The sequence below is a fragment of the Mesoplodon densirostris genome, chromosome 13 (assembly GCF_025265405.1).
Source record: "Mesoplodon densirostris isolate mMesDen1 chromosome 13, mMesDen1 primary haplotype, whole genome shotgun sequence".
Lineage (NCBI taxonomy): Eukaryota > Metazoa > Chordata > Mammalia > Artiodactyla > Ziphiidae > Mesoplodon > Mesoplodon densirostris.
The window spans coordinates 85874016-85897668 of record NC_082673.1 but is presented as its reverse complement, the minus strand read 5'-3'; the positions used below and the strand labels follow the sequence as shown (position 1 = coordinate 85897668).

Sequence of the window (23653 nt, the reverse complement as noted above, 5' to 3'; positions counted from 1 at the left end):
GAAGTACCACTTTTTCCCTTGCTTCTTTGATTTATAATAAGAGATCCCATGGCTACATATTGAAATATTCTAGGAGATGTAAGTATGGAGTTTTTTTAATATACTCTTTCCTCTGAAAAACACAGTCACTCTAGCATAGAGTAGCTGCACTTATCCATAGTCTTTTTACTTCTATAAACATACACTCTAGAACCAAGAAGTTAAAAGAAAATGGTACCTGGGCAGCCAGATGGTTGATCTTACCAGGTTCATTTACTAGGCTTCAGTGAGACTGGTCTCGTCCCTCTTAGCCTTCCTCCAACTTACTCCTGGAGAAAAGGTTGAGGGTCAGGGGTGGGAATGGGGCAACAGCAGTGAACACAGTAGGTTTCTGTGGCTTATCTTCACGGGCTGGTGTCTGGCAGGAGAGGGGAGGGCTGACTTTAGGACCCAGGAGTCCCAGTTTCTGTGTGCACCCTGTCTGGGGCCACCTGAAGCTCTTTTTCTGAGGTTTTTATAAACCATAAGAATATGTTAACGCATATATGTGGAATCTAGAAAAATGGTACAGATGAACCTATCTGCAGGGCAGGAATAGAGAGGCAGATGTAGAAAACGGACACATGGACACAGTGGGGGAAGAGGAGGGTGGGACGAATTGGGAGATTAGGATTGACATATATACGCTACCATGCGTAAAACAGCTAGCTAGTGGGAACCTGCTGTATAGCACAGGGAGCTCAGCTCGGTGCTCTGTGATGACCTAGGTGGGTGGGATGGGGGAGGGGGTGGGAGGGAGGTCCAATAGGGAGGGGATATATATATATACATATAGCTGATTCACTTCGTTGCACAGCAGAATCCAACACAACGTTGTAAAGCAAAAATACTCCAATTAAAAAAAAGAAACAATAACTGAGCTCATACTGTAAAATGAACTGTACAGCTTACTGAACAGTTAGCTTAGACTAATATACAGATTAACTGTTGAATAAGGCTTGGTTACCTACAACCTCACCTGGGTAGAGGGGTCTCAGCTGCAAATACCTGGCACAGAGACTCTAATTTAATCCTGTTCTGGTGCCTTGCTCTTTTCTGGTCTTTTATCGAGCTCTGCCTTCTGTTTCTTTCTCTGTCTAATGCTGATCCATTCCTCCTTGTATCAAAACTGATGTACTAATTAGAGAATCACCCGTCCCTAAGCTGCTTCAAGTTTGGCTGTTAAAGTACAAAGACTTCGGGCTTCCCTGGTGGCGCAGTGGTTGAGAGTCCGCCTGCCGATGCAGGGGACACGGGTTCGTGCCCCGGTCCGGGAAGATCCCACATGTCACGGAGCAGCTGGGTCCGTGAGCCATGGCCGCTGAGCCTGCGCTCCGCAACGGGGGAGGCCACAACAGTGAGAGGCCCGTGTACCGCAAAAAAAAAAAAAAAAAAAAAAAGTAAAGTACAGAGACTTCTTAAACTGCCTGTTTATTGCTGTAGCTATTTCTGTTCTGAGTCGCCATCGCACAAATTACTGCAGATGCCAGAACTGCGAAGATGTATGTGCGCTTTGCAGAATGCCTGCTGCAAAATGCCTGTTACGCTTCCTGCAGGGTGCTTTTCTCACTTTGGCGGCAGACCCATGTGTACCAGGCTATGTAGAGAGGCAGTACGGCAGAGTGAGTAGAACCTTGGGCTCACGGGGGCAGTCCCGGGTCGGAACCGCTTCCTGTCTGAATGACCTTGAACAGGTGCTCTATCATCCCTATTTGTAACATGGGGGTGATGAAGTTTCCTGTGTATGGGGATGTATGAGTTTCCTATGGCTGCTGTAACAAACTACCACAAGTTTAGTGGCTTAAAACAACACAGATTTATTATGTGACAGCTCTGGAGGTCAGAAGTCTAAAATCAAGCTGTCAGCAGGGCTGCATTTCTTCTGGAGGCCCCAGGGGAGAATCTGTTTCTTTAACCTCTCTGGCTTCTAGAGGCTGCCTATATCCTTTGGCTTATGAGCACCCGCTTCATCTCAAAGCCAGCACCATAGCTCTCACCACCCCCCTCTCTCTCCCTCTGTTTCTTTCATCACATCTCCTCTTGGAGTCTGAACCCCCTGCCTCTCTCTTATAAGGACCCTTGCGATTTCATTGGGCCCACCTGGATAATCCAGGCTCATCTCCTATCTCAAGATCTTTAGCTTGAGCACATCTGCAAAATCCCTTTTGCATATAACGTAATATTTACAGGTCCTGGGGTTTAGGACCTGGGTATTTTGGGGGGAGGGCATTATCAGCTTACTGCAGGGGGTTCTGCGGAGGTTTCTTGGGTTGACACTGAGCGTGGATTCATTCTAAGTGGTGTATGTGTACCTGCTCCGTTAGGGGTCGGTGTTCTCATGTTCCCAGCCACTCTTGACACAGTGTACAAATGGATATTTGTGGTGATTAATCTACATCATCTGTGTCATTTAGGAAAGATCAAACTACTCTTCTCTCAAATATTCCTCCTTTAGGAAGGCACAGAGCAAGAGTTAATGTTTAAAGAGTATCAGTGCTGAAAAGGGTAAAGGCAGTTTTCTGAAAAATTTGCTTATGCAAAGTACCACCTTTTTCAGTAAGACTGGATAAACAGTCATAAGAAGGCATTTTCACTTTTACGCCTCCAGATATTACGAGTAATAGTTCATATTTATGCAGATTTCTTTCTTTAAATATTTTAGTGTTCCTTCAAGTTTGAGGTACACATGAAGTTTGATTTGGCAGGAGTTATTTAATTCAGCAGATATTCCAGACATGTTGCCTTAAAACAGAAGTTTTCCATCACTGTCTTTCTTTGGTTTCTGATGGAATCCAAGTGCCAGAAGACAAAGGGACAGTTTTATTTTCTTCTGACGGTTTAAGATTTTTCTGCCATTCCATTCGGCCCTGGTTTTATATAGAGCTCTATTTAAAGAACCTAAGCAGCTGGAACCATCCTCGGGGAAACTCATCAAGCAGACGAGGGTGCAGTAGGAAACAAAGGAAGCCAGCAGGCGGTGTGTGTTACCCTTTTTTTTAAAGTATTTTTTTCCAGTTTTATTGAAATATAGCTCATATATAATGTATTAGCTTAAGGTGTACAACATAATGATTTGATATATGTATATATTGTGAAGTGACTACCACAATGAGTTTAGTTCACATCCATCACCTAGTTAAAATTTCTTTCTTGTGATGATTAAGTATTTTTTAATTTTATTGACTATATTTGACATACAACATTAGGTAAATGTAAGGTGTATAACATGTTGCTTTGATGCATTTATATATTGTATCAATAACATGATTGCCATTGCAGTGATATTTATCTCATTACATAGCTGTAGTATAGTATCGTTGGCTATATTCATTATACTGTGTGTTAGATCACTATGGTGGTACTTCCCTGGTGGTCCAGCGGTTAAGACTCTGCGCTTCCACTGCAGGGGGCGTGGGTTCGATCCCTGGCCAGGGAACTAAGATCCCACATACCGTGTGGTGCAGCCAAAAAGTAAAAAAAAAAAAAAAAAAGCATCACTATGGCATATGTACTACTTGTTGCAAGTTTGTACCCTTAAATAACATCAGTTTTTATCCTTCCCTCCTTCTCTCCCTCATCCCCATTAACCAGTATTTTACTCTTTGCTTTCGATTTTTTAGATTCCACGTATAAGTGATATCATACAGTACTTGTTTTTCTCTGTCTGACTTATCTCACTTAGCATCATGTGCTCAAGATCCATCCATATTGTTGGAAATGAAGGATATTGTCCTCTCTCACGGCCAAATAATCCAGTGTGTGTGTGTGTGTGTGTGTGTGTGTGTGTGTGTGTGTGTGCATGCCACATGTTTTTTATCCATTCATCTGTTGATGGGCATTTAAATTGTTTCCATATCTTGCCTATTGTGAATAATGCTGCAATAAACATGGGAATGCATATATCTCATTGAAATCCTATTTTCATTTCCTTTGGGGATATACTAGTAGTGGAATTGCTGGATCATATGGTAGGTCAGTTTCTAATTTTCTGAGAAACCCAATATTATTTTCCATTGTGGTTGGACCAGTCTACATTCCCGACAACAGTGTATGTGTTCCCTTTACACCACATCCTCGCCAAGGTGCTGTGCATTTTCTAAGTGCTGGTCACGAGGCTGGGGGCTTTGTGTATCCCAGAGTGAGCCCCACACATCCTCGCCAAGGTGCTGTGCATTTTCTAAGTGCTGATCACGAGGCTGGGGGCTTTGTATATCCTGGAGTGAGCCCCGCACAGCTGCCAGCAGGTGAGGGTGACTATTTTTAGGAGTGGAGCCCGTCTCCTCTACTCAGGAGAATCTCCCGCTTGAGCACGGGGGCCTCAGCAGGGCAGACTCTCCACTGCCCCCTCCCCAGCCCCGCACTCTTGCACATCCACCTTTCCTTCCAGAGCAGAAGGAAATTTAGTCGGAAGGGCAGTCCTAACCCTCCCAGGGTTGGGGGCACCTCTCGACGTCTAACCCAAGGCAGAATAACAGGGACTTCTGTTCCTTTTCTCCCCCATCCCACCTCCAAATCCTGTCCCCTCTACCTAGCAGGACAAGCTGAGTAGATTTCTGCCTAAGACCCGAGTCAAGGGCTGAGCTCAGGATTGCCTGCCTCCAGACCCTGGGCTTTTTCTGGTGGTACCTGATTTAGCCAGCATCCCATTGCCAGGCGCAGCCAGTGTCCACAGGTCAGAGATCAGCTTTGTTCCATCAGCCAGTTGGCCATGAAGTACTGGCTGAAGAGCTCAAGTTAGAGAAACAGACCCCTCCCAGAGGAAACTTGAGAACGGAGATTCTGCAAAGATGGTACCTCACCTATTGAGGGATGAACAGAAGTAGTGGAGGTGACATTTCTGCCCCCCGATCTCCCATCTTTGAACGGGAGTTGCGCCATCACACATTTTGAGGAAAATAGGAGCTGCTGGTGAAACATAGTGTGTCCAGAATGGGCAGCAATACCCGCAGTGGAAATCTCCAGCAAGCCCAGCACTCGGAAAGATGCCTGACGGAAAAGCACAGGTGCAGAGGTTGCCGATGGTGTCTTTTTTCTTACCACCTGCAACAGCAGCCAGGATCATTCACACACTGCCACGCAGTCCTCAGACTTTATCCTTGAACTACCCGTCACATCTTTTCTTTCCTGAACTAATTGGGTGCCAGTTCCTGAGCCCCTTCTGGGGAAGGTGGCCTGTTTCATTCTTGTACTGTTGTTGTTCTTACCTTTTTAAAGTTAAAGTATCACACACATACAAAAAATGCATACTTGGTCAGTGTTCCACTCAGTGGATTATCACAAAGGAAGCACACCGTGTAACCGCATCCTAGGATGAGACATGAACACTGCCAGCCCCTCAGGAGCCCTCCTCACCCATCCCCCCAGCTGTTCCCTTTCACTACTCCTCAAGGTAGCTACTACCTGGACTTCTAACACCGGAAGGTGATCTGTCCTGTCTTTGAACTTCATATAAACTGATTCATATAAACGTGCTCTTCTGTGTCTGGCTTTTTCCTTTGCACGTTAAATTTGTAAGGTTCACCTGGGTTGTTGTGATTTTGACGTTTAACCTCTGGGCCTCTGGATCAAATAAGAATTTCATAAGTAACTGAGATTCTAAATTCTGTAGTTTGTAACAAGGAAGACTTTGTACCTTCAATTAGCTTCTCTCATTGTGCCAGTGTTTTTGCAGTAAGCTTGGAGTGCTTCCCTCAGAAGAGTGTTTCTCCAGAGAGTGGTGTGACTCTGCTTTCTTTTGTTCTCCTTACTGACAAGAATTGGCTCAGAATGACTTCTGACTGTTTAGAAAGGTTCAGTCCTGACTTCGAAGACAAGAAATGACCACCCTGAGATGATTCACAAAATTAGGCCACTGTCTTTTCTGTGCAAAGAGGAGGGGCAGAGATGCCTCCGTCAGTGTACAGCTAGTCAAGGCTGGCCGGTGTTTTAAGACAGTGAGCTCTTTTTTATTTTTTTTTAATTTTTTTGCTTTATAACAAATTTAATCAGTTATACATATACATATGTTCCCATATCCCCTCCCTTTTGCGTCTCCCTCCCACCCTCCCTATCCCACCCCTCCAGGCGGCCACAAAGCACCGAGTTGATCTCCCTGTGCTATGCGGCTGCTTCCCACTAGCTATCTACCTTACGTTTGGTAGTGTATATATGTAGACAGTGAACTCTTTTGAGCTTCAAGTTTGGGAACCACTGATATCACTTTATTGTTCCACATTGAAAGACCCATCTTCTGGACTGTGGGCAATAGCGAATGGGATCCAACATCCCAGCCTTTCAGAGATGGGTGCTAATTTACCAGAAATGCTTTTCTGTTACACAGAAAACATTAAAACCACAGTCACAGAAATCTAACCCCTTCCTACAAGTATGCCCACAATTCTATCACACGACAAATGAATTATTCTTTAAAAATTATTTTTCAACCTTTATTCCTGGTCAGATGGAATGATTACATAGTTGTGATCAAAGGATAAATATCATTCTTTTAGATTTAAAATTACTATTAGTTTTTGTTGCTGTGGAGTCCATAAATAATACATTTAAGAGGTGTATAATGTTCCATTAAGGTGGTGATCCATGAGTTACATAACCATTCTCTTATTTGGGGGCAATGTATTGTTTTCTTTTTTCCTCCCGTTATTACAGCTTATGTTGCAGGGAATGCTTTCTTGCATTAATTAATTAATGCAAGAATTAATTCCTTAGGACATATTTCCAGGAGGAGGGTGGCTCTTTTCGTTTTGGTGGTTTGAATCATGCATTGCACGGCCAGCTTACTTTTCAAAAAAATTGTACCAGAAACATGACAGTGTTCTCACTGAGCTCCTTCATTTTTGCATGATATTAAACATGTTCAGTTTCTTAGTTTAATGGATATCAGACCTTACCATTTTATTATACTTTTTTTTTTTTTTTTTGCGGTATGCGGGCCTCTCACTGTTGTGGCCTCTCCCGTTGTGGAGCACAGGCTCCGGACATGCAGGCTCAGTGGCCATGGCTCACGGGCCCAGCCGCTCCGCGGCATGTGGGATCTTCCCAGACCTGGGCACGAACCCGTGGCCCCTGCATCGGCAGGCGGACTCTCAACCACTGCGCCACCAGGGAAGCCCTATTATACTTTTTAGGGATTTGATAATCATGAAATCGATCAGGTGAATTAGAGGATTAGCTGGATTGCATGAGTATCGTGCGTGAGGAATTTGTAACATTGACGGGTTCATAGCGCTGTGTGCAAGTGTTTGCTGTCATTGGCCTTCTTTTGATTAATTAAGTCGGATTTAATCCTCTCTTGAGTGCATTGTTTGTTCATGTCCTTTTTTATGTCTTTGCCTTGAGGGGTCTTGGCGTTTTATATTCATGCACCCACTGATTCATTCAACAGCTGTATTTGCTGGGACTCTTGGTTGCCGTTGTCAGAAACTCATTTGAGGTCACCGAAACAGAAAAGGGACATTTATTTTATCCTACAGAGACTGCGATCCTTGCGTTTTCCATTGCTTCTTCACAGGACTGTTCTCACCTCCTCTCCCTGTGACCGGGCCCTGTCAACCTCCCACCTTCACTTGACCATTGCTTGCTCACAGAGGCCCTCCCTGATGGCTCAGCCCTGTGGCCACACCCTGTCCCGGCCTCCTCATCCTCCAGTGCCCTGTCCATTTCCTCCATAGCCCACTGTGATCTGTAGTGATTTATTTGCTTCTTGTCCTTATAGGCTGTGAGCTCCATGAGGGCAAGGGCTCCTCTGTCTGCTCGCTGCTGTGCTCAGGGGCCACCTGGTCCCCACACACAGTGGCCCCTCGGGGAGTGCTTGCTGAGTGGATGTCTTTGTCCCTCACCTTTGCTCCTCTCTGCCTCCTTCTCATGTTCTCATGTTCTGTCTCCGTCTCCCTTTGCAGACTGGTTTGAGTTCTTACTTCATCCACAGATTGAAAATATAATGACCAATAGGTTCTGAGTTACATGCCTCAGATCCCGACAGTTCAGATTCCTGGCTCAGCTTGGGTCACTGGTCCACAGCGGTCCCATCACCTGTGGCTGAGAGTGCGGGGATGGTGGGCAGGGCCATATACAAGGCTCTGGGGGTGCCCTGTGTGATGATGGTGGCTGTGGGGAGGGAGAGGGCACATGGCCGAGGAGACATCCTGCCGGGACGGCCCTGTGACTTGCTGCCAGCCTCATAGCTGGCATGCTCTCGCTGCCGGGCACAAGGATGTGGAATGAGAAGTCTACTGTCCCTGTCCCCAAAGTACCTGCAGCCCACCGAGGGCGCCAGGTGGACCAACCAGAGATGAACTGGTGAGCCACTTGGAATTAGGCACTTGGGTACAGCAGCAGGTAGGACGAACAACAACCAAAGCAGAAACGAAACACCCCACCGTCGTGAAGCTAAATGAGGAACAAGATCAAACAGTAAAATAGGGGGTATATTACAATTGAGACATGAGAAAATGTCTTAAATATTGAGAAAATTGAGATATGAAAATATGAATGTGAAACGGTTCAGTTTCAATATGAAAATGTTACAAGACGAGGGATGTCACAAAGGAATCAGTAAAGGAAGGTGGGGATGGTCATGGAAGGGAAACCAGCCAGCAGAGCATGGAAGGAAGGGCACCCCGGGCCCCAGAACAGCAAGTGCAAAGGCCCAGAGGTGGCGTGAGCGTGCTATGTCCCTGGGGTGGAGAGCGGGGGCGAGGGTCATGGCTGAGCACAGGAGGTAACGGGGAGGCTCCCAGCAGCCGTTGCCAGGTGGTCACGGCTTGCTGTGGGTGGAGACAAGGCCAGAGCAGTTGCTGGGGGCAGAATGCAGAAGGCCTTCTGTGAACTCTTTGGTGTTATACGTTACTTACACGTTATCATTTTCCTTTCTCTGTTTGCATTCTTTCTATTTTAAGGAGTATTATCTCAGGCTGGCTTAATTGGACCTATCCTTGCATTGTCCCCGAGAGTGCCAGGGACGTCAAAGCACTAGGATTTGAGGGGCGCTGCCCCAGTGGCCGTGGCAGAGCAGGGTCCGCTGCTGGGTCACCTGCACACACCCTCGGCCTCTTCTCTCAGGGGACCACTTTTCGGGTGCTTGCCACCTGGAGTCTGAGCCCATCCTGGCAGCAGGCAGAGGTTGCCTCCCCATTTTTCTAGTGGGGACACACTGAGCAGCAGGGAGGAATGAGCCTCGGGCCTCACAGGTGAGCTGGCCAGGGCTGCAGGAGAGCGCCCCTCCGTGCCACGCTGGTGCTTCCTGGGGCCGCCGTCCTGCGGGACCAGGCTTTACGCCTGTGGTTCACATGTGCCCCTTGCTTTTGGAAATTCTTTGTTCCCTTTGGGGAAATCGTGCCATGTCCTTATTAGCCGAGAGGATTCTTATATAGCCGAGTCAGAGCTTTGGGGTCCAAATCCAGGCTCTGCCACCGACTGCTTCACAACCTGGCAAGTTGCTCAGCTTCGTGTTCCTAGTCCCTCATCCATAAGAGGGGTGCCCTGCCTTGCCTCCCCGGGTTCTGGGCTGCACGAGGAGATCAGACACGCCACGTCCCGGCACAGCTGCTGACGGCCAGCAGCGCGCTACATAGAGCTAGCCGGGCACGTTGTGTGCAAAATGAACTAAGTTTTTTTTAAAAGTCCACCTCATTTTTTCTTTGTCATCATTCCCTTCTTTTCCTGGGCTGCTCTGTGACTCACATCCGATACAGCCATTTGCGGTGCACCTACCAGCCCTTTGAGGTCACTCTAACCTCGGGTAAATCTGCGTTTTCTAGACAATTCTCCCTGTGATTCTCAGGAGTATCTTGATAGAAAACAATCTGATAGTCTCAAATCATTACATTTTTATGATTAGTCATGCATCAATATTGCATTATTTTACTTAGGCAGCAAAAGATTATGTCAAGCGCTCTCCCAGCCTGTTCGGTCGGGGGGCGTCAGTGGTCGCTGAAAACATTTGTAGTATTTATTGCCTGCGCTCTGACGCCTCATAAGGGATGGCTTTTAAGAGCTGCCTTCTTTCCTTGTCTCTGGCGAGCCCTGGGAGTATATTCGTAAAAGATTGACTGTGGATCTCAAACGAGGTGATGCCATTTATTCATTTCAGGCACTAATCATTTTTAGCTTAATCTCCTCCTCTTTGATCCAAGTGTATTGGTAGTGAGTGAAAATATTTATCAACGTGGATATCAGCTTTCCTCCCTGCGTGGTGCCAGTGGGGAACCTAGACACCATTCTGCTCAGGCTGCCTGAGACAGTCATGATGTATTTAGGCGAGTCACACACCAGTGGAGAAGTATGGGTGTCCGAGTTTATACAGGAGATTTGTAGCCATGCATAGTCCTTCTGTTTGAAAAAGATGGTACTGTGTTCAAGGGAAGGTGTTAACTGCGCTCTAATTATGACTTTTCTGCCTTACACATGAAAAAGTTTTCCTCATACTTTGGACTTGCAGAATTAGTAGAATCTAGAGTTTGGGGGTCCTTCTCCTGGAATGATAGGTACAATTGCAGTATTAACATGTTTATATTATTGTTTCCCTTTTGCTGCTGCTATCGAGAGCATTAGTCAAGTAAGATGTACAAAGTTGGGCTTCCCTGGTGGTGCAGTGGTTGAGAGTCCGCCTGCCGGTGCAGGGGACACGGGTTCGTGCCCTGGTCCAGGAAGATCCCACATGCCGTAGAGCGGCTAGGCCCGTGAGCCATGGCCGCTGAGCCTACGCGTCCGGAGCCTGTGCTCCTCAACGGGAGAGGCCACAGCAGTGAGAGGCCCGCGTACCGCAAAAAAAAAAAAAAAAAAAAAAAAAAAAAGATGTACAAAGTTTCCTTTTTGCTTCTTGCTCAGCTCAGTTTAGTAGAATGCACAGAATGTGTTCAGTGTGTGCCAGGCGCTCAGGCACCGGGAGTGCCAAGATGACTAAGACGTGGTTCCTGCTGATGGGAGGCCACTGGCAGGTCATGACCGTGCTGCAGGGCCAGGGCATGGGCAGAGGGTGTGAGAGCGTGGGGGAGCTTCAGGGGTGGCTCTGAGCCCGCTTGTACCAGAGGTGCTGTTCAGCTGGAGTTTTGAGTTAAAGTGAAGGATGACCACATGCCAAGAGACAGTGCATCTCAGGCACAGAAGATGGTAGCAGAGGCTCAGGGTTCTTAGACTGCAAAGGCAAAACAGGACGTCAGAGAGAGGGATCAGGGGGGAGAGTTACTTTGATTTTGGGTGCCTTCCATGCCATGCTTTGGAACTTCAACTTTGATCTGTATTTGGAGTCATTGGTGGGCTGTGCAGCAAGGGCTGTGGACGAGTTTGTGTGTTAGATCAAGGACGGAGGATGGGGTACCAGGATGGATGGATGATGGATGGAGCGGGGGGGCAGTGGGTGGGTGATAGATGGATGGGAGGGTTGCCTGAAAGAAAGGAAACCAATTCATTTGAGCAATGGCTTTCGCCGTTGTCCAGGAAGGAAATGAGGAGGGCCTAAACCAGTGTGGAGGTTTTAGAAACAGAGAGAAATAGAAAAATACTGGGAGTTGAAATCAGGTGCTTAAAAAATAAGGTGAGTGCAGTTGGGGTCATGGAGATGTTGAGGAAGGCTACTGGGTCTCTGACTCGGGCGATCAGGTGGGTGATAAACTAGGAAGGCTGGAGTTGGAACCCATATGATGGGTGAGGCAAAGAGTCCAAATGAGGACATTTGGGACAGCTAAGCAGACAGTTGAATACTCAAACCTCAAGTTTAGGGAATGATAGAAGGTGTAAAAGTATGAGTAGAAGGTGTGGATTTGACCTCAAAGGTTTACATGCAAGGATGCTTGTAGAAGGAGAAGAGCGGGGGTGTGGGCTGGAGCACTCTGGGACCTCAGTGTGTAAAAGCTGTAGATGGGAGAGAGTGTGTCCGGGATACACAGGACGAATAGAGAGGCACGGGGAGAGGCAGTAGAGGCGTGGCATCAGAGGAGCAGAGGGTTTCCCAAGCGCGTCCTGTTAGCAGAGCCACGTGCGGGAGAGTCCTGTCAAACGAGGACTGGAGTCCGCCATTGGCTTGGCGTCATGGAGGTCCCTGGTTACCTCGGCGAGACAGGTTTTGGGGCGAGCTGGTGTCACCTGCCAGTTTTGGGGCGGGCTCAGGAGTGCATAGAAAAGGAGCATGGAGGCTGCAGAGGTGGACAGCTTTTTCACCCAGCTCGTGTGGGAAGGAAAGGTGTGAGAGGTCCCCAGAGGGAGCCAGTGTTTCTGTGGCACCACGTGCAGTGACTGTGGTCATTGCTGCTTCTGGAGGCTTAGAGCCATTAGAAGCTGCGTGGTGAACATCGCTGCTGTGAGAAGTAGGCCACAGGTTTATTTGGTTGCACATTTGCATTATTGCAAGTTGAGGTTTTATTTTTGCTCCTCAGGGGTAAAAAGCGTAGCCTGCCCCATATATCCATTGATCTAACGTGTGGGCTTGTTTATCACATCACTGAATGTTTATAAATTGCTGAAACACTAATCCTCTCAAAAGACCCACGTTTCACACTTCTCTGTCGTTTTCTCTCTGGCGTCTCCTGACATCTGCCTTTTACACTCCTACGAGTTCCAAAACACAGATCTCTTCTCTTGCTGAAGGGCACTCTGCAGGTGCTGTTGGCACTCGGGGTGGCGTCCACACTCCTAGGGAGACACTGAGGCCCCTGGCGTGCGGCCCCCCAGCCTCCCCTGGGCTAGACGGAGCATATGCTGCCTTGCGGCTGCGCATGTCCTTGCTGGTTCCCCCTGACGCTCTGGACACCCCCGACGGCACAGGGCATCTTCGTGCCTTCGTGCACGCTCCACTCACACGCGGGGGCTGCGAGCTTGACGGCGCTCACCTTCTTCTCCCTTCTTTTCAGGGAAGCAGTTCAAGTGCACGGTGTGTGACTACACAGCAGCCCAGAAGCCACAGCTGCTGAGGCACATGGAGCAGCACGCCTCCTTTAAGGTAAGTGGGCTTGGCACCGGAGCGCGTATTCAGGTTGGAAGCGCACCGCTCTTCAAAATAAAGATGGAGGGAGCCTCCTTTCGTTGTTTTGGAGCGTCCCCTTCCCTTCTGGGCCTGCTCAGCCAGTGCACGTGGAGCCTGGGGTGTGGCTCGGCTGACTGCATGCCCCCTCCTTCTGCACGTGTAGCGCTTCTCTGTACTTTGGGGACCAAGTCCAGGAACAGAGTGTAAGAGGACGCAGACTAGAGAAAGGCACCCTCTCACCGTAAAAAACTGGAGCGATTTAGAGCGAAGAGTACGTGCTTTAAGGACAAGTATGTGCTGTCAGGTCCTGGATTGTCTCAGGTGAACCCCTGTTGTGGCAGGTGTGATGATGCCTGGTTGGCCGGCGCTTGTAAGAGCTTGAAATGGCGCTCATGTGCCCGCCACGGTGCCAGCGTGTAACAGGGGCTCGGGAGACCGTGGCTTTCCTTATTCTTTTAATACCTCCGGTTGATGTTTCTTTCCTGTAGATGGTAATATCCCCTTGGCCACTGCTTATGGTGCAGTTATTGACAACAAGCACTCTGGTCCAGTGAATTTGTTTAATAAAAAATTCTGCTCAGCCCTCAGCAACTCGACCCTTAAAATCGATGCTGTTGCTGCTGGCACGTGCATGTGAAGGTGGGAACATGATGCTCTGAGATGTTTGTTGAAATCGTGTCCACTGCTAAGTCCCAGAGGGCGGTAGGCAGAACGTGGAAGGACCCTGGGCCACCACACTCAGAGGTGCATTTATATTTATTGAGCATCTACTGTGTCCCTGCACTGTGCCAGGAGCTTCACCCCCCTCAACTCTGATCTCCACACAGTAGATATCATTGCCCGGATCGGACAGCTGAGCAACCTGCATCTCACATAAGTTAAGTGACCCCCACGAATCTTTCCTCGAGGCCCATATCCACGGGCTTCAGTCGCCGTTATAATAGCGGCCAGCCTGTGCCGTCTGTCACCCCTTCTGAGGTACGAGGACCCTCCCTGACGACAAGCTCATCTGATGCTCAGAACAGCCTTGGGATGAAGTCACATGAAGCCTCATGATCTCTCCTCTTGTAGTTAAGAAACCAGGTGGCTCGGGGGGGCCGAGGGCTCATGTGCTTTGACTATCTAGGAGGTGAGGGAGTGAGAACTGGGGCCTTGCCTCCGGGTCCTGGGCCTGAGCGTCTCTCGCCAGATCTTCTCAGTCCCTCGTTGACGGCTGAAAGGGGGCAGTTGGGGAACCTGAGGCTGCTGTGCCTGTCGCTTCTGTAGCTGCTTTCAGGTCTGCACCGAACACGAGTTTCTCAGGTGAGAGCCACGTGTCACCCAGCAGGCGTGCAAAATGTCTCAACTGGGATATTCCATGTTTGCATACTTTGCACATAATTAAAATTAAGAGCTTAATGTCGCATTCCACCTCTCATAGATGTGTTTCTTTGGGGGACTCTGGATTTTCTTAGACTAGTGCCATTGTAGGACTAGAGGATGCAGAGTTAGGGGAACTCTCACTTTATAGATGAGAAATGTAGACCCAGGGAGGGTGATTTCTGTGCTCGCTGTTTCAGAATCGGAGCTAGACTTCTCATCCATTCCTCAGTTTCCGTGTGGAGCATCTTCCCTTCCTAACCAGACACAGCAGACAGTCTCTCTGCCCTGAAGTCCTCATTGACTTGTTCCTCAGATGTGTGGAATCTTTGGTTTGTGTGCAGAAGTGCATTTGGGGGTGATTTGATTGAAGGTGTCCCTCTCACGTGTGGTTCTCAGCTTTTTCCTGCCATCACATGCTTGTACTCCAGGGCCTCGGGAGCCCGACTAGGCTGGGCCCTGGGTCATGGCCGGTTTCCCACAGGCTCTCTGTGGATGTAGGGGTCGCCCTGCTGAGCGGTGCCCCAGCTGCGGATAAGATTCAGCCTGAATGAGAACCACTAATTCAGCCCCGGGCTTCTCCCTTCCTCCATGTCAGGATGCTCTTCTTGTACACATGCGTGTAAGCCATGCTTCTCAGTTAACTGGGGCTGATGAGGCAAAATGAAATGGATTCCTGCCAGCCACCCTCCTCCTAACTGTAATTGCCCTTTCCCTTTCCTCTCTGTCCACCCCTGTAGTAGTTTTCCATTACTGTTGTGATAAATTACTCCAGCTTTGTAACTTAAACAACACAAGTTTATTGTCTTATAGTTCTGTGGTTCAGAATTCCAGCACAGGTCACACTGAGCTGACATGCAGGTGACATGTTCTTTCTGGAGGCTCTAGGAGAAAATCCATTTCCTTGCTCTTCTCTGGCTCCTACAGGCCATCTGCACTCCTCAGCTCGCGGCCCCTTCGTCTTGTCTTCAAAGCCAGGTGAGCATCCCCCATCTCTCTCCTCCTCTGACTCTCCTCTTCTGCTTTCCTCTTCCAGTTTGAACGGACCCTGTGATTACAGCGCACCCACTTGGATAACCCAGGACAGTGTCTTTATCTTGAAGTCAGAGGATCAATAACCTTACTTCTAGCTGTAGTCTTAATTCCTTTTTGCCACATAAGGTTCCAGGGATTAGGACGTGGTCATCTTTGGGGAGGGCATTTTTCTGCCCACTGCATTCCCCCACTCTTTTTTCTTCCTTTCACATCTATCTGTGTGGTAGACATTTTTCATCCATATCAGAAAATATGTAGTATGCATCTCCTACATTCCCTTTTCCTACCCACAGCAAACATTATGAAGAAATCAAGTGTCACTGGTTTACTGATCCAAGATGAGACTTCAACATCTTGGGCAAATACTGCTAATCCATTGCAGTTGGCTTGCTAGAGGAAACCAGTTTGCCTTTCCAGATCTGGATGTGTAATTTTCAGTATATAATTTGTGTCAGGAAACACTGTAATAAAGACAAACTCCTGTATTGCCTTTTAAAATTACATGGTGTCATTCATGTGTTTATTTTAAGAATGAAATTAAAATGTATTCACTAAATAAGATTTGGAAAATGCTTTTTGGTTCTTTTCCTCGGGGGAATTTTTGGATGTATTGTTAGACATGGTTGAGGTCACACTGTAAATGAGCATTTTTTTGATGGAGATTAAAATGTCAGCTTTATCAGTGATGAAGCTCTACTGGAGAATGTGGCTTAGATGAGTGGCCAGATGATTTGCTGAGAATACTTCACTTCTGAGTTAGAACAACCTCACAGTCAAAGGCCAGACGGGGGTACCTGCACACTTTAGCCATTATAAATATTGCCTTTTTTCTTTATCCTCATTTCATGGGCCTTTTTTCATTTTATGAAAATACATTTATTAACTGCTTTTAATGGCTGCATAAGGATGAGTGTCATAGTTTAATGTAACATTCCCCTCATAATTGGACAGTTGGGTCGTTTCCAGTTCTTGCTGTTATAAATAACCCTACAGTGGACATCCTACCAAAAGCATTTCTATGTCACCCTAAAATCCAAAGACTATGGAACACTGGGCAAAGCCCACCAAACCACTGAGGGTTCACAAACAGTGAAGGTGTTATATGTGCTTCTTGCAGCTATAAATAAAATGCATTCCCTAGGGTAGGGCTGACACAGTCGACCTTAAAGATGTGCCAGAGAAGATGCTCGGATGAGAGGAACCAGTGCTGAGCCAGGAGTCTCTAAACAGGAGCAGGCTTGTTCCCTGGGCCCAGCTGTTCAGCTCTCTGCTTCTTGCACATAAACAAGCCGCATGCCATTCTGTAAGCAATGTGATCACCAGGCAGACTCACTTGTGGAGTTTTCTCCATTAGGCTCATATGAACCCATAACTCTGCTGATAGAAATGTTCTCAGTCACAGGGCGGGTGGATTCTGTGCCGGTCTCCTCGCACATCAATAATAAAAAGTGGCTTTATTTAATTTAAGAACATTTTGAAGTAATTTTAGACTCACAAAAAGTCTCGGAGTTCCTGTGTGCCTAGCACCCACCTTCCCTTGGTGATAACATCTTTAGCTATAGTATGTTGTCAAAAGTAGGAAATAGACTTTGCGACACTACTATTAACTAAACTATAGACCTTATTTGGATTTTACCAGTCTTATCTATTTTTTTAAATTTAGAAACTATTTTTAAAAGTGGTTTTAGGGGAATTCCCCGGCGGTCCAGTGGTTAGGACTTGGCGCTTTCACTGTCAGAGGTCCAGGTTCAGTCACTGGTTGGGGAGCTAAGATCCCACAAGCCATGTGGCACAGCCGGAAAAAAAAAAAAAAAAAAAAAACAGAAAACAAAGTAGTTTTAGGTTCATAGCAAAATTGGGAGGAAAATATAGAGACTTCCTATATACCACCTGGCTCCACTCCCCCTCCACATACAGCCTCCCCCATTTTCAACATCCCCACCGGTGTGGTACATTTGTTACAACTGATGAACCTATATTGATATATCATAATCACCTGAAGCCCATAGTTACTATTTGGGTTCCCTCTTGGTGGTGTACATTCTACAGGTTTGGACAAATGTATAATGACATATATCCACAATTGCAGTACCATACAGAATAGTTATACTGCCCCCAAGATCCTCTTTGCTCTGCCTATTAGTCCCTCTCTTCCCTCTGCCTCCTGGCAACTTCTGACCTTTCCGCTGTCTCCATAGTTTTGCCTTTCCCAGAGTGTCATACAGTAGGAATTGTACAGTATGTAGCCCTTCTAGATTGGCTTCTTTCACTTAGTAATTGCATTTAAGCTTCCTCCATGTCTTTTCATGGCTTGATAGCTCATTTCTTTTTAGCACTGAATAATATTCCATTGTCTGGATGGACCACAGTTTATACATTTATCTACGAAAGGACATCTTAGTTGCTTCTGAGTTTTGGCAGTTATGAATAAGGCTGCTGTAAACATCCATTTGCAGGTTTCTGTGTGGTCATACGTTCTCAGCTCCTTTGGGTAAATACCAAGGAGCGCAATGGCGAGATTGTATGGTAAGAGTACGTTTAGCTTTGTAAGAAACCCCCAAACTCTCTTCCAAAGTGACCATGCCATTTGTACCACGGTAGCTGTGCCATCTGGAAGTTCATTGAGATTGTTTGGCACTTGAAAATTTCTGAGAGCAATGAGATCTTGTAGAAAAACACAGGCTTTTAGAACAAGACAGACTCAGGTTTAGAGCTAGACAGACTGTGCCACTTACAGGCTGTGTTGGTTAACTTCTTTATACAATTTTATTGTTTGTAAAACGTTGATGGCAATATGTGTCTCCTGGTATTGAAGGTATTAAAGGCAATATCACTTTTATGAGAAGTGGATCTGGTACATGGTAGATGATCAAAAAATGTTGGCTCTTTTTCCCCTCCCCTGTCTCTTAAAAATGACTCCAGTTCCTAAAAGAACCAAAGCAAGGATTATAAACCAGTCTAATCATGCTTTCAATTTATGTTTGTAAATCACTCATTCTAAATATTTTCCAGGTGTTGTGTTTTCCTTCTATATTTTTTTAGATGTTGGTGTTATTTTACTTTTGTTGTTGCTTATGGCTTTGGAGTTAGGCAGATAAGGATCAAAATCTTAATGCCACGACTTACTAACTAGCTGACCTTTGGGGATTTTGATCCTTCGCCTTTTTGGGCCACTGTCTCCTTATTTGAAAATTGGGAACAATGATTCCATTATTTCAAGGGCTACATTGAGAAGGAGAGGTTGATTTGAGGGAGCAGATTAGAAGGAATGTGCCCCCATTGCTTTGGACAGACCTGGACCATCAGCCCTGTGCAGGCCAGCTCCAGGGAGGAGGTGCTGTGAGGGCCTCAGGTTTGCTCTCTTGGTAACAAGAGCTGGGGGGCTTTCTTTTTAACGGGAGCATCTCTGGCCTCCTGCCACCCTTCCCATTGGATTAGCTCTTCTCCTTCCGTAAACCTGGAGGCCAGACCAGCATCCTTGACTACACCACATTCCCACGTGGTTCTGAGGCAGAGGCTCCACAAATCGTAATCTGCCAGCCACTGCACCGGGTTTTGAACTGTGTGAAGGAACGGTCCTATCTGAGTTTTTATATAAAGTGTGTTCTTGTAAATAGCATATAGCTGGATCTTGTTGTTGCCTGTATATGTGTGTGTGTGTGTGTGTGTGTCCACGTGCCCGCACACAACCAGTCTGACAATCACTGCTCTTTAATTGGAGTGCTTAGTTCATTTACATTTAATGTAATTTTTGACGTGTCTCACTTGAAAAGTATGGTCTTGGTGTTTATTTTCTCTGTCATGTCCTCTCTTCTCCTCTTCTGGCTTCTTTTGGGTGAATCAGGTATTTTTTAGTATTCCATTTGACTTTTTCCCCTGAGAGTAGAGATTTTCTTTTTCAGGTAAATTTTAAATTTTAGAACAGTTGTAGAATTACAGAAAAATTGTTATGGTAATATGGAGAGTTTCCATGTTCCACATACCCAGTTTCTCCTGTTGTTAGCATCTGACATTTACAATAGTACATTTGCTGCAACTAATGGACCAATATTAATACATCATTAACTAAAGTCCATATTTTATTAAGATTTCCTTAGATTTTACCTAATGTCCTTTTCCTGTTCTAGGATCCCATTAGGGTACCATATTACATTTAGTCTTGATGTCTTCTTAGGCTGCTTTTGGATCTGACAGTTTCTCAGACTTTCTCTGTTTTTGATGACCTTGGCAGTTTTGAGGAGTACTGATGAGGTATTTTATAGTATAGCCCTCAATTAGGATTTGTTTGTTTTTTATTTTTAAATACATTTATTTATTTTATTTATTTATTTTTGGCTGCATTGGGTCTTCGTTGCTGCACATGGGCTTTCTCTAGTTGCAGCTAGCGGGGGCTACTCTTCGTTGTGGTGCATGTGCTTCTCATTGCAGTGGATTCTCTTCTCTTGTTGCGGAGCACAGGCTCTAGGTGCGCGGGCTTCAGTAGTTGTGGCACATGGGCTCAGTAGTTGTGGCGCATGGGCTTAGTTGCTCCATGACATGTGGGATCTTCCCGGACCAGAGCTCAAACCCGTGTCCCTTGCATTGGCAGGTGGATTCTTTACCACTGTGCCACCAGGGAAGTCCCTGTTTGCTTTTTAACTATTCTTTCTTTGTTTGTTGTTTTTCTTTTTTCTTTTTAGTTATTGCTGTGGACACCACACTATGCATCTGTATTTTAACATATTCTAGCTAGCTGCAAATATACTGTTTTATGAACAATGGAAGGACCATGAATCATTATAGTTCACGTTACACCCCTCCTACCCTTTGGGTTCTTGTTGTCATGCATATCACTTCTCTTTGTATTCTAAACTCCTCAGTATAGTGTTATTTTTTGGTTTAGTCAGTATTTAAAATATATGTAAGAAAATATAATCTTAAAAATGTCTTTTATGTTTACTTACATATTTAGCCTTTCTGGTGTTCTTTATTTTTTTTCCTGCAGGCCTAGCTTCCATCTGATAAATTTTCCTTTAGTTTGGAGAACTTCTATTAGCATTTGTTATATATATCAGTTTTGCTGGAGTTGAATTATCTCAGTTTTTGTCTATTTGGAAATTCTTTGTCTTCATTTTTGAAGGATATTTTGATGACTGTAGATTTCTAGGAGGATACCACTCTAAAGATGTTGTCCCATTATGTTTTGTCTTTCATTATTTCTCTTATCATTTCCCCCTATATGTGATGGTTCTTTTTCCCCTCTGGTTTAGATTTTTCTCTTTTTCTTTGTTTTTTCATCATATTAACATCATTATGTTTAGGTGTGGTTTCCTAGTGTTTACCTTGCTGAGATTTTGGATCTGTGGGTTGATATCTTTCATGAGGTTTGGACCGTTCTCAGCCATTATGTCTTTACTATTACTTCTGCTTCATTTGCTTCCGTTTTTTCCTCTAGGACTATAATACCTCATATATTAAACTGTTTGATATCTCACAGCATTCAAATGATCTGTCCTCTTTCTGTCTCTAATTCTTCTTTCTCTTTGTGTTTCAGTTTGTATGATTTGTATTGATCTTCAAGTTTACTTATCCTTTTTCTCATATGTCAGTTCTGCTATTTAGATTCTCAAATGAATTATTCATTTCTGATTTTTTTTATTTATAGCATTGACAGTTAGTTCTTTTTTATAATTTTTTTCTCTGCCAAAAAGTATCATTTGTTCACACATGTTTTCCATTAGAGCCTTTCACTTATTTATCATCATTATTTAAATGTTTCTGTCTAATAATTTCAATATCTGAGTGATCTGTGCATCAGTTTCTATTGACTTTTTTTCTTGAATTGGGTCACATTTTCTTCTTTGCTTATCTCATAATGTTTACCTGGATGCTAGATATTACATGTGAAAGAACAGTAGAGGCTGTTGTCCATGGGAAAGTAAATGCCTCTTTGTATCAGGCCATTAGAGTGGGGACTGTACAGAGAATAGCAGGCCTGACTGCCGTCCTTTCAAAGCTGTAATTGCGAACTCAGCCCTTGGTTGGTATGTGGTTGTTGAGGCAGTCCTGTTTCTCTCTGGCTTTCTGCTCCTTGCAGAGCTCTCTCCCCTCTCTGCCCAGACCAACCTCAGGAGAGCCTACAGTGTACTTGGTGAAGGCTTCGTACCCTTGATGAGGATGGTGGTGGACTTTCTCTTCCCCGACCTGCTCCAGCCCTGGAGTCCTTGCTGTGTTTTCTGTGCACCCACTGTGTGGCAGGGCAGAGCATGTTGGGATGAAGCCAGGCCTCTGTCTGCCTGGCTCACGGGTCTGGGGAGAGCCACCTGTGCATGAAGAGCAACAGCAAGTACGTTAACTGCTGCAAGAAAGTTAGGTTCTAAGCTCTGTAGGAACCCAGAAGACCAGCTAACTAGTTATTACAACTCTATCATTTTTTAAAAGCTGTGTTTTAATTGAGATAATATAGTATTATCTTATCATGCAAAATCTATAGCTTTGGAAACCTATAGCAACCAAAAATTTCTGATCGACTGATATCCACAAATCAAAGGGAATTAGTGTAATCCCTTGTTGTATTTCTGACAATGAAATGGGTCCCAGAGGCGTTCATAATGTGTCCATGTGAAGCAGAATCAAGTTATATATATAGAAGATGCCAGGCAGCTGAGCTCACAGGCTGTGTAAGGGGCTTAGATACTAAATTGAACAGAGGTGGTGTTTAGATGAGTTCAGCCAGGAAGTGAACTAATTTACTCTTAGTTTCCACTCTAACCTTAATAAACAAGGAAGTGAAAGTACAGAAATGATCTCAAAGAAGCAGAATGTTTAGAACCACACATTTATAAACAGTTCAAGTTAATCCTCAGTCTGAGATCCTCAGTATCCCCCAGAATGCTGAGTCACCCGGCATTGCTTATAGAAAGCATTTTGGCTTTATTTCTACTATAACTTCTGTTACCCAGGAGATGGTTCCATCTTTCCATCAGAAACTTCTGCCACAGTGTTGGAATGTTTAAGTATCTTGTGTCAGAATAAAAAAGACAGGTGGACCAATCCCTTTTATAATAGCCATCTGCTGGGCATTTCAACAGGTGTTTCATGTATGTTACCTTATTTTGCCCTCAAAACTACTATGATGTAGATATTGATCTTCCCATTTTACAGATGAGGAAACAGGCCCAGAGTCCAGTTAAGTAACATACTCGAAAGTAACACAATTCGTAAGTGGAGGAGCTGGGATTTTGAGCCTTGTCTCTTTGTAGACAAACCTACCCTCCATGCGTTACCCTCCACTTTCCTACTCTCAAGCCAAGCAGAGGGACGTTCTGGCTCCCTCGTCCCATTTTTTCCCCCTCACTGCTTTGATTATATAAGCCTGCAGTTAGATGTTTAGCTATCAAGACTCAAGCAAAATCTTTAAGCAGAATGCTGAGTGAGTGTAAACTTAGCAGCTGTAGCATTTCCCAAGATGAGTGGAAATTACTGAACCATGGGGCAAAGAGAGTGAGAAGTCCATTGTCGGGTTGCTGTTGGTGGTGTTTATTTTGCTTTTCAGCTCTTAATTTCCATGAAAGTGGAGAATCTGAGGTTACATGTTTCCCTTTTTTCCTTTAAGCATGTGTATGCCTATGAGGAGGAAGAAGGGCCATGGCGGGGGGGCGGGTGGTCAGAGGGGCCATTTATTAAGTTGTTTTGAACTGGAATGTCTCTGCTAAAAACCTGTTATACCATCTTCAGCTTCCTTGTACTTTAGATTTTTTAAGCACTTTGTGGGATAAAAAAAAGGAAATCGGTTTGTCTTATGTTAAATTAAAATCCTGTCTGTCTAATAGTGTGCAGTATATTCTCTGGAAATATTGCATTTTGACAGCATAAGCAATTACAAAAACAATCAATAATTGGAGAACATTTGAAGGGTCTTCTAAGCTCTTGCACGAGAAGCAATTAGTATGGATTGATTTACTGTTATTTATTGTGATGAGATAATTGCCTCAACATAAGGCATTTTGGAACTTGTGGTACTCCATGGTTTTAAAACATTTATTCTTTTAAATTGTTTAATTCGTCTCGGGCCTTATTTTACAACAGAGGTGACTTTGTGCTTGGTGAAACATATGAAGACCTGGCTTTTTTCTCTCTGGATCTTTGGCCCCAAGCTTGGAGTTGTCCCTGTTGTGGCCAACCCAGGAATGAAGTTCCAACCTTGTGCTCCCAGGCTTATAATCCTGAAGAGACAGGGCCAAAAAAAAAAAAAAAAAATTACAAAACTCTGCTCTTCTGCGCAGATGGCGCAGGGCAGCTTTGACT

General features: G+C 45.3%; 1 protein-coding gene across 4 annotated transcripts in view; it reads left to right on the top strand.

Annotated features, from left to right (window-relative positions):
- ZFAT (zinc finger and AT-hook domain containing) overlaps positions 1 to 23653 on the top strand; it is a 254220-nt gene that overhangs the window by 176610 nt on the left and 53957 nt on the right. For all 4 annotated transcript variants that reach the window (XM_060116135.1, XM_060116136.1, XM_060116134.1 and 1 more), the window contains one exon: positions 12861 to 12949. In XM_060116135.1, the coding sequence (XP_059972118.1) occupies positions 12861 to 12949 (89 nt within the window). The remainder of the gene's footprint in view (positions 1 to 12860; positions 12950 to 23653) is intronic.